The following is a 12,291-nucleotide window of genomic DNA, read 5'->3' as shown; positions in this document are numbered from 1 at the left end:
ATATTCAAACAGGTGCTAAAGACGCATGTACACATTCACAAAAGCATACAAACATACAGTACCGGTAGCCATATACACACAATCATAAACGCACACATACAGAAGCTTGTGATAATTATATGGTGCACATGCATATACAGCTGCTACAGGCTACACATACTTCTAATCAGACACGCATACATACAAACAGCTAGGCTACTATGCTACACACACACACACACACACACACACACACACACACACACACACACACACACACACAAAGGCCAACCTAAACAATAACAGGTTAAAGTATCATAGTCGGCACGATTCCATGATAGGTTAAACAAAGAATATTTTATGCAGTAATAGCCAAACCAATCACCCGTAACTGCAGCCTATTCAGACAACACAATTTCTCTCTCTCTCTCTCTCTCTCTCTCTCAGGATTCACAAAGACTTCAGTAAACTACTTTAATGTTGCATTTCCTTTAGCCTACACGCACGCATATTCATGCAAATATTTACACACCCACAAGCAAACACACATACTACCAGCATACAAAAACACACATGAGTATACAGTATACACACACACACACACACACACACACACACACGCGCGCGCGCGCGCGACCAAATACCTGTATACCTACACACAGCCACTCATACAAAAACATACACAGTAGAGGAGTATACACAAACACATACAAGTACGGTACACATAATAACGCAGCAACATAAACAAGCATACTCTGATACAGGCCATAAATACGACAAGCATACATACACACATCCGGTTGCTCAAACATCCGTGTGGACGTGGACGCTTTAAGCCAAGAATACACACACACACACACACACACACACACACACAAACAGTTAACCACATATTTAAATAAGGTCACACATACACGTACTCATATAACTAATAACAAACACACACACACACACACACACACACACACACACACACATACACTTAGTCACATACAGACCCCTCACACGTACTTATATATATTTTAACACACACACACACACACACACACACACACACACACACACACACACACACACACACACCTAAATAGTCACACTTAAGTCCTAATGACGTGCACGGGTGTATCAAGGAAAACAAGTCAAACCAACTAATTACAGAGCACCAGTGGAGCTTACACACACACACACACACACACACACACACACACACACACACACTGCTATGACGTCCGTGGTGCATGTATACCGCGTTTTACGTTATACATTAATACATGCATAATTTCGTCATATTTTTTTTATTTACCTCGCCTGGTTTAATTGTATGTGGGTAATTTCAACCCATCAACTTTGTCAATAATTATAATCAGTGGAGAGAGAGAGAGAGAGACAGACAGACAGACAGACAGACAGACAGAGAGATTCATTTTCGTAACCAACTATGCTCTTTGTACTCTAATGGTCAAGGCCACAATATGCAGCATTGAACAGAAGCTAGCCTACTATTCACCTGCGTCTACTTCACACTTTCGGCATGTCCACCTCTTTCCTCCTGACGCATCACATCAACAAAGAGAATCATATTAGCACACAAACATATCAAACCTCCTCTCAGCCTATGAACATTAGCCAACGGAGGAAATTGAGAAGAGTCGAAACACTAGGCAAATATTTGTCACCCACTCTAACCTATCTCGTATATCACCATCATCATCCTAGAACATCATCATCACCACCACCACCTCTACCACCAGGACATCATCATCATCACCACCACCAGTATATCATCACCACCACCACCAGTACATCATCATCCCCACCACCACCAGTATATCATCACCACCACCACCAGTATATCATCACCACCACCACCAGTACATCATCATCCCCACCACCACCGGTACATCATCATCCCCACCACCATCGGTACATCATCATCACCACCAACACCAGTACATCATCATCACCACCACCACCAGTACATCATCATCCCATATCATCACCAACGTCATCATCATCATCATAACTATAAATCGTATTTCCTAGTCAGCCATACAAAGCCGTATTCTCGCTCGTATTAGATTTTGTATCACCGATTCCTTGATGATATGATTGGCAATTTTCCTATTTTTCTTGCTTTCCGGACCCTAACCTAAAAGTGGGAAAAAGGGGGATGATGATGATGATGATGATGATGAGGAGGAGGAGGAGGAGGAGGAGGAAAAGGAGGACGAGGACGAGGAGGATAAATTACACCTTAACACTGGCTCCTTTCTCAGTCTCAGCCGAATAAAATCGTGGTGTTAATCGGAATAGAACAGCCTGCTAGAGTTGTCCCGACTATGAAAAGGCAAATTCCTATGATTGGTTACATTAAGCGAATACCTCATAAAAAATCCAAAGGTGTAATAACCAGAGTAAATTGCTAAGGAAAAGGCGATACGGTATACCTTTAATCAACGGAAATGCGGCCCATTAAATGCATTGTAACGATTGTCAAAAATGTTCTTACGTTCACAGGGTATACACACGTCTTCGTTTTTATTTAGTTATTTATTTATTTTTTGTCACCGTGCGTACCGTTTATGGCAGTGACGATTTAAGAACGTTATTAACATTTTTTTACTTTATTCACCCAAAAGTAACTATAATCTAATACTGTTTTCACCTAACAGATCCATAACCCCATTCAGTTCAGTAGATGGCCAGGTGTACTCAGACCGGAGGATAAATTTCACTAGTAACCAAGGAGACTCCTATCTCTCGAATTTCATGCAACATCGATCTAGTATTCAAGTTGTTACCCAGTTCCCTCAAATGAAAAAAACTAGCTAGACGTAATTTTCACCAGCCATTTGAATTATCACCTTATTTTCGAAAGCTTTATTTTTTTCCATCAAAGTGGCGAATTATTAGTTATTTACATTTAACGTTGGCCTACCCGTTATTTTTTTTAATGCATGTTACGAATTATATAACGTAACGTACCATCCGTTATGTGAGTTTTAACGCTGTCGGTTTAAAAAAATGAAAGTGACTAATTTTTCTTCCGCTGTTTGAATGCTTGTTATCTGGGGACTCACACTCTCTCTCTCTCTCTCTCTCTCTCTCTCTCTCTCTCTCTCTATTTTAATATTAATATTTGAAGATTTTTTTGACGCAAGTGGCTAACATCATTCATTTAACTTTTAACCCATTCACTCCGATGACGTACTCGTTTAATTTATCTCTTGAAGGATTTATTCAGCATCAGGTCGATCTTTTAAAATATGGAACTTAATGAATGGAATATCCTCTCTCTCTCTCTCTCTCTCTCTCTCTCTCTCTCTCTCTCCTAAATAAAATAGCCAGAAAATGTAATACAAATATATGCCACTGTACTGAAGCGGTCAGTGTAATATGAGGATTTTTCAGCGTATCCTAGGGTGATGATGATGATGATTATGAAGGATTATACGGCAAAATAGGCACCGTACGATAAAAAGCCAACGATCGCATGAACAGACAACCCATTACCGTACCTAAATATTTACACTTCTACAGGAAACATACCTACACAGTATATACTGGATACTACATATTACAATTTTTACACGGTATATATATGGAGAGAGAGAGAGAGAGAGAGAGAGAGAGAGAGAGAGAGAGAGAGAGAGAGAGACTAGGAAAAAAAAACAAAGCACTGGAAAAAAAAAAAACACAAATCCAACCTATATTTTCATTTCAACGTTACTTTTGGATTATTATTTCGTAAGTACACCTGGCTTTACTAATGTCTATCAATCTACCGTATCTTAGTCAATTTGCTGTTCCAAGTGGTTTCATTAATTACTTTGTTCTTTGAAACCGATTAGTTTTGAAAAAGTTTAAGATAATTATTTTTGTGGGTCGTATTCTAAGTAGTAGCTTTGGAGAATCCGTAATACACCGTCCTTCGTGATTTACTCTGTCAGTACTAACATGATATAGGCTAATTAAAATACTGCTGAGAGAATATTAATTTGTTAACATGAGATGAATCGTAACAACTCTCCCACTGTAATTTACTCTGCACATTAAGCTACACCTCAACATCCCCCTGCATGTTCCTGATGCAGACTGTCTCGCTATAACACGATAAAAAGCACATATTGTACAAGAGTACAATAGGGTGTAAAATGCAGACTGAATTGCAACGGATGAGTTACTGCGAAGCCCCCCTATGTGACGTCACCTAATAAACAACTCTATTTTGATGGCACGTGATTCATTTACCGCTTATATGCATTTTGTCGACAACTGGGCCATGCTGCTCGTTAAATCAGTAAGTTTTCCCTACCCAATGTATCGTAATGGCGTATCGGTAACAGCCACGATAGCCTCCAGTGTTGCCAAGCTCCGCACGCTATGATCAAACGTTGCCAAATCAAAACCAAAACACCTCAATTTTCTGAGAACAGTGAGTGCTATTTACGCGTTCAGACACCGGATTTTTTCCTTCCTTCCTCTCTCTCTCTCTCTCTCTCTCTCTCTCACACACACACACACACACACACACATTCTCTTTCTCTCTCTCTCTCTCTCTCTCTCTCTCCTTTGTTCCTTGTAACTCTGGACTCAGATGTCACAATGTTTGCATACGAAGCTAATCAGCCTCTCTCTCTCTCTCTCTCTCTCTCTCTCTCTCACACACACACACACACACACACACACACACACACATCTTTCGTTACCTCTCAGGTCTATAAATTCTCTTTATTCTTGTTACCAAGCGACGCTACATTTAGCACTGAGGAGACATTTTTAGGATGGAGGTGTATAATGATGACTTATTTTTCTAACCCTTATATTACGACATATTTCCCCAAAATTAAATATACAGGTAAATCGTCTAGAAGTAGCAAGAATTAAACATAGGCCATCTCAATGAAGCAGTTAATACCATGGTTAAAATGCAAAATATGTTAGCAATCTGAAAACATGCTACTATCGAAACACACACACACACACACACACACACACACACACACACACAAAACTCTCCTTTTACTATTTTTACTTGTCATTTCGGGAACGTTTCTGGAAAAAAAAAAAAATCCGGCCCAACTTGGATCCTCTCGACATTTCCATATATGGTCATAATTCTTCCACCGTACCCTATTCACAAAAGATTTCAAGGTCAGGCAGGGCACCTCCAGTTTTCCCCAAGACAAAACACCCATACATAGAAGTACACTGAGGCCCGGTATTCACAGAAGTTCTTAATCGATTCTTACTATAAACAACTCTCCATATCAATCAACCACTGCTAAAAATAACGTTGCTGTGTATTTCTCATGCTATTATTTGCTACTATTTTGCTAGTTCTTAAGCTGCTTTATTGAATTAGCCTACGATACAAGACTCCCACATCCGGTTACACAAATTATCTTATACGCGGTTAAGGCTTAAGAATCTTTATGTATACGGCCCCCGGATGCTTGTAAGTGATAAGTGGCATCCTGCGATTAAGTAAAGCTCTACTGTACGTACTTCACAACACAAAAGGTCATGACTTGGGTACAGCGGTATTATTAACCCCTTCAACTCAAGGACGTAATTATACTGGTTTAATCTTGTTGCTGCCTGACGAGTTTCATTTATTTACTATTTGTTTATTTGTTTGGTAAAGCTCCCTGGTAACGGTAGGGTAGGAAGTCAAGTGTTAAATCTAATCCCATCAAGATTATACTGTATATATAGTATCGGTACGAGATCCTAGTAAAATGGTTAACTCTTAAAATACAATGACGTACTATAAGTTTAAATTACACCATCACACGATTTTATCCCACAATATTGTTCCACTAGAGTACTGATGGCGGTGATTGTACCCGATATCAAACCCCTCCGGTTGGAAAAGCCTTATAAGCTGAATAAAATCGTCCGTAGGTAGCAAAAATAGAAATGAAGCCGAACTCAAACTCGGATGAGAAAAATGGCACGCTAAGGCGCTTTGGATACGAAGTGCATGGAGTTACAAGCTAGGGGCGGTATTACCCTGTGGTTATGAAGCTTACTACCATCTCTTCCTTACCGATTTATTTCTTAGTCAGCTCCGTTACTATGTTTTTGTGCGATACTCATGTAATCTATGTCGATATTACAAAGATATAGGAAACACAGAAAGGGATATTAATGTGGATTGGATAATAAATCGTTAAGGAAATGGTGTTAGGGAGCTTCCTTACCCGACAAGAAAACGGGCCTAGGAGTGTATAGAGATAGGTGGTTAGGAGGAGAAGGGGAAAAAGGTGGAGACAGTTTAGAAGTAACAACAGTAGGTCAAAATCCTAAATAATCCTAAACACAACGCTGCGTAACAACACGCAGTTCACGGGTATACTGAAAGATTACATTATTATAAACCTATATTAACGGTACGATTTAAGGTTACATTTATGCTACCTCCAGACGATTTTCTTCAGCTAATGGGAGACTTTTAGGAGAGGAAAGGGTGAAAATTACTACCATTACCCCTTCAGTAACTGGGCTTTCTTCCTCAGCTGCATAAAAATCGTCTAAAAGAATCAAAAGGAAACAAAAGAGGATGCCATTGTGCTGAAGAGGTTACTGTTGGGAAAATAAATGATATATAATAGAGTTGCTTGACCATGTGGAAAAGATTGGAGGAACTGAGATTAACATCGAGACCATTAGATAAACAAGGATGGTGTGTGATAGACTGATTAGGTCTGAGAGCATGATGGGACTAACTATATAGGATGGTGTGTATTGGAGTGTGGTGGTTGGATGGAAGATGAAGGCCGAGGAAGTGAGGAGATAAGATGAGAGAGTCGTGAGATGGGTAGTTACTAACCGAAAAGCCTGCAAGTCTTTCCTTCGTGTCCTCCCCTCTTAGGAAGCCGCGTCAGGCAATAAGAAATATACAAACAGATAGATAACGTGACAGATTTATAAACTGTGAATATCTAGAGCACAGGCTTAAAAGTTTTCAAGGCCGCGGGAGTCACGTGGAAGCTGACACAAACACCCCGTCCTGTACGTTTCCGAAGATTTGTCGTTCCGTCACTTCCTAAAAGCTTCCAAAACACTTCCACACTTCACCATCACTTACCTCGCTATTGCCCACTGACGTAAATTTCCCGTGAGGCACTACACAAGAGGAAACTAAGACTACTTCGAGGCTGCGGAGTCCGGGCGAGTGTGAGGGGATGGACTTATCCGAACGCAACGCACCTCCAACAACGACTTTCCACACACTGACTGGATTTGTTTACAAGTGGAGCCCGAGTCGAGCTGCCACGCGCCGCAGGATTCCCCAACCATTGCGTTATGATTTAATTTCCTTTTATTTCACCAACCTATTCGTGACCTCCATAATAAAAACTACCTTCTGCATTTAGTCAGAATCGCTATAATACAGGTCCATGCACTCAAAGCTGAAATAGCAAAATCAAAAAATCAATTTCAAACCTCTCGCATGCATGCAAGTTGCCGATTATGGAAATTACAATGATTTTCTCAAAAGCAATGACAACAAAAGCATCGGATTTGTACGATATCTGAATGTGCAAGAAAAAAAAAAACAATTAGGAAAAAGCAACAGCTGATAACAACCTTCGCAAAGGGCAAATGCCTGCACAAAACTAAAGATGTTTGAAAGGAACTGGAAATTTTAAATCTGTACCAGGGACTAAAGGAGGAAGGGGACGTTAGTTTTGATTAAGCTGCATTTCGCATATCGTTTTTACTGTTTTGTATTAAATGTACTTTTGGGAGGAATGCCAATTTTGAAATCATATCTGCATTTCGTATATCGCTCGTACTGTTTCATATTTAATGCACTTTTTGAAAGGAATGTTCATAGTAATACGATAGCTCTGTTTCGCATATCGTTCGTAATGTTTCTTCAAAGCAGTTTTCTTTTTCTTTGTTTTACGTACACGGTATTTTATTTATTAGATCTGGCTGTATTAAAGACTATGTGGTTCATCCTCAGTAGCAGTGTAAACAAACAAATGAATATCGTCATCGCTCTTCAATATGGGGCGTAAACAAAACAGCATAAGAGATTTCGCAGCGCCATTTTCTAAGCGATTTATTATTCATATTACACACTGGTATTCCCATTTTCGTTCTTTATGTATAACTGAAGTGATATAATTTGTCCCAGTAACACAAAAGCATAAAAATGTGTAATGTAGAAAATAAATCGCTAAGAACTACGCGGACTTTTAGCTACCGCCACCAGACGATTTTATTCTGCTGAGAGTGAGTCATAGGCGCCTGAGAGAGAGAGAGAGAGAGGGGGGGGGAGACTGGTGGAAGTGACGGAAATAGAAACGGTCCCCTTTCACCCCTTCAGCCCGATGACGTATTTATTCTTACTTCCTCCAGACGATTTTCTTCAGCTGGGGATAGTTTTTTTTACTGGAGGGGTTTTACTTAAGGCCTCCATTAACCCCTTCATTACTGGCCCATTTTAGGTTTACTTAAATCGTCTGGATAGTACTTAAAAAATCGTCGGACTGAAAGGTTAAATAGAAAGTAAAAGAGACAGGTAATAAGGTGAGGGAGGAATCAGAACAATAATAAAGGAATAAGTAAAAATAAAGGAACGGAGAGAGAGAGAGAGAGAGAGAGAGAGAATATATATATATAACAAGAACAAGGAAGAAGCTGGAAATAGGGATAGTTAAGAGAAAATGGATAAATATAAGAAAATGGATTAAGAAGGATAAATGAGACGAGCAAATCAAGAAATAAAGATGGGAAGAGAGGAAGGCAGAGAATAAAGATTAATAAAGAAGGAAATAAAGAAATAAAAAGAGAGAATGAGGAGGTAAAGAGAGAGAGAGAGAGAGAGAGAGAGAGGGGGGGGAGGGAGGGAGGGGATTAAGGAGGTGGTCTTCGAATGTCATTTACTAAACCATTGTCCTCCATTCCCCCTCCCCCCCTCTCTCTCTCTCTCTTGTCCTTCAGTCATTACCACTGTCCATTTCTTACCTACTTTCTTTTCCCTCCTTCTTCTCTCTCTCTCTCTCTCTCTCTCTCTCTCTCTCTCTCTCTCTCTCATAATTATTTTCTCCCCCCCCTCCCTTCCTATTCCCCTCCCATTCCGCTGCACACACACACACACACACACACACACACACGTATTTACTTTATATCATTAATGCCAACATCCCTTCAGGCCGAGGACGTCAAATTAATCCTACGATTTCCCTAAGCTGAAAATCGAACTAGGGTGGTTATACACAGCCTTCCTTAACCCCCTGGATACGGAGGGCTAATTGCTAGGCTGCATAAAATCGTCTGGAATTGTATCAGGAAATAATTCTTGAAAGATGTTCTCGTTGTGAAGAGGTTTAGGTTACTATATGTATTGCTTCACACGTGGTTTTCAATGCTGTGAAGAGTATGTACGATGGTGCGAAGGCTGCAGTGCGTGTGGATGGTGAACTAAGTGAATTTTTCTCTTTGAAAGCTGGTTTGAAACAGGGATGTGTCATGTCTCCATGGTTGTTCAATCTGTACATGGATGGGGTAATAAAAGAGGTACAAGGTAGGGTAGTGGATGTTGGAGTGGCCCTGGTGAGAGAGGATAGTGTTTGGAAACTCCCTGTACTGTTGTTTGCAGATGATACTGTGTTGTTGAGTGAAGACGAAGGGGAGCTGCAAGGCTTGGTGGATGAGTTTGGGAGAGTGTGTAAGAAACGGAACCTAAAGGTGAATGTAGGGAAGAGTAAAGTGATGGTCTTTGAGAGAGGTGAAGTCAGTGAATGTACAGCGAGGTTGGATGGTGAGGAATTGGAAAATGTGAGTACGTTTAAGTATTTGGGTAGTGTGATGAGTAAGGATGGAGGTTTGGAGGGTGAAGTGCTTGAAAGGGTACAGCAGGGAAGAAAGGTTGCTGGTTCCTTGAAAGCAGTGATAAGAAACAGGGAAGTGAGCATGGAAGTAAAAAAGTTACCACATGACAGTATTGTGATACCAACTCTAACATACGGAAGTGAAGCTTGGACATTGTTGGAAGGACACAAGTCAAGAGTGAGAGCAGTGGAAATGAGTTATTTAAGAGGAGCCTGTGGAGTCACGTGGAGAGACAGGCTGACGAATGAGGATATAAAGGAGCGTTGTGGTGTGGATGTGGATGTGATAGGAAGCGTTGTGAGGAACACACTGAGGTGGTTTGGCCATGTGGAGAGGATGGAGGGTGAAAGACTGACAAAGAGAGTGTATATGAGTAGGGTGGAGGGTGGAAGAGGGAGGGGGAGACCGAGGATGAGATGGAGGGATGGGGTGGAGAGGTATATGAGAGAGGGGGGTGTGAGTTGGGAGCAGGGCAGTGAAATGGCGGGGGACAGGGCGACTTGAAGGCGATTTGTTTGTGGCCACCCCAAACGGGATTGAGGCGTCTGGCAATAGATAGATAGATTATTATTTTTCTATACGGCGTGGTGTTCTTTCTGACTTTTTCCTGCCGGCTTCGGCTGGAGGGTTTGGAGGGCGGGGGAGAGCCTTCTTCTTTGCTATCCTTATCTCATTCTAGTAGTTTAGTTACTCTTCTAGGAGCTGCCTAGTATGGGCCAACCGGCCTACTGCAGTTATCCTCTCTTCTTATGTTTTATGTTCTATAAATAAATAAAATAAATACACTAATAAACAACCTCGCAATAAAAAATAAATGACCTCACAAGACATAAATACAATAAAACGATGCCGCACTGCACGAGACGTAAAAAAAAAAATAATAATAATAATAACATCGTAAGCACAAAACCTCTCACTTACGAACCTCTACGACATGGTGAGCGACGTAAGTTAACCCATTCACGACGAGGACGCCTTTGGTCATTCCTACTGCTACCTGGCTATATTACTATCAAATTTGAGGTGTTTAGGTATCACTTTCATTAACACCTTCGCAACTGAGGTGCTGTGTTAGGGTAAATATCATCTTCTGGTGTTACGAGGAATTAAATATTATCAAATAGAGGAGTCAAAGTATGGGGGACGCACTCTAGGTGAAGTGGAGGCTTCGTAACACCTCTTCCTTAGCGATTTATTTTGCATTTAACACGTCATTATTCTTTGTTACACTTTTTTATATTTTTTGTACCTTCTAAATACTGACCTTCCATCATTAATATAAACTAGGCAATCGAGCTGTACTGCAGAATAAATAGCTGTGCAGGAAGTGTTGCGAAATCTCCAATGAAATATGGATGTGAAATACGGACGTAAAAACCAGCGTAGTAAAAAAAGAAAAAAGAAAAAAAGAAAAATACTGTCCTTACCAGCTCTCATGACCTTGTAAACAGCATCCCTTTAAGCACTGTACCTTTAAACCGTGCTCTTTGAAACCGCGTACCTTTAACCCCTCTGCCTTTAAACCACGTATCGTACCTTTAAACCACGTACCTTTATCCCCTGTTCCTTTAAACCGCGTACCTTTAAACTGTGTGGCTTTAAACGCGTAACTTTTAACTGTGTCCCTTTAAACCACGTACCTTTAACCCCCATGCCTTTAAACTGCGTACCTTTAAACAGCGTACCTTTAAACCGCGTACCTTTAAACCGAGTACCTTTAACACACATCCCAATAAACCACGTACCTTTAAACTCTGTACCTTTAAACTGTGTACCTTTAAAATGTGTGCGTTTAAAATGCTTACCTTTAAATCCTATGCCTTTAAACAGCGTGCCTTTCAACCACAAATCCTTAAACTGCATGCCTTTAAACTGCGTTCCATCAAACCACGTGCCTTTAAACAACGCATCTTTAAAGTGTAAAAGCATGTAAACACTCACACATGTCCACCTTATTCCATCTACTCTACACTTAATGCATTCCTCCTCCTTCCCCATCTTTGAGTGCTTTCCTCGTCTCCCCCGCCAGCCCCACCTCACTCCACCCCTCCTGTACACTACCCCCACTCCACCGCATCCACATGTACACCCCACCCATGTGCACTACATGTACATCCCCACCTCCCACCACCTGACCTTTCCTTCCACACAGGCCTGTTAAATTATTGGTAGTGCCCCGGATGGTGCTCCCTCCCTCATCCTCCACCACCACCACCACCCATGCTACTACTACTACTACTACTACTACTACTACTACTACTGCGTTTTATTCAATATTCTTAATCATGGTTCTTTTGATAATACGTTACCATCCTCTTCGGTACTATCAAGTCAATCACCGTAGTGTACCGAATATCACTGCTGCTACAAATCAGCAGCAGCACCAACAGGAAGACAGCACCAGCACTGCCAGCAGCACCACTAACAAGACAGCACCAGCAGCACCATTCACAGCACCGA

At 40.9% G+C, this 12,291-nt stretch overlaps 1 protein-coding gene across 1 annotated transcript in view; it reads right to left on the bottom strand.

Annotated features, from left to right (window-relative positions):
* The window catches only part of mtgo (miles to go), a 303,974-nt gene extending 296,690 nt beyond the window's left edge, over positions 1-7,284 (bottom strand). Inside the window, exon 1 of the mRNA XM_080268116.1 lies at positions 7,195-7,284. Coding sequence (XP_080124242.1) covers positions 7,195-7,284 — 90 coding nt within the window. The remainder of the gene's footprint in view (positions 1-7,194) is intronic.
* Between the last annotated feature and the right edge of the window lie 5,007 nt (positions 7,285-12,291).

This window comes from Coenobita brevimanus, chromosome 26 (assembly GCF_032717465.1).
Source record: "Coenobita brevimanus isolate Jiangsu-jjx chromosome 26, ASM3271746v2, whole genome shotgun sequence".
NCBI lineage: Eukaryota > Metazoa > Arthropoda > Malacostraca > Decapoda > Coenobitidae > Coenobita > Coenobita brevimanus.
This window is presented reverse-complemented; position numbering and strand designations above follow the sequence as displayed.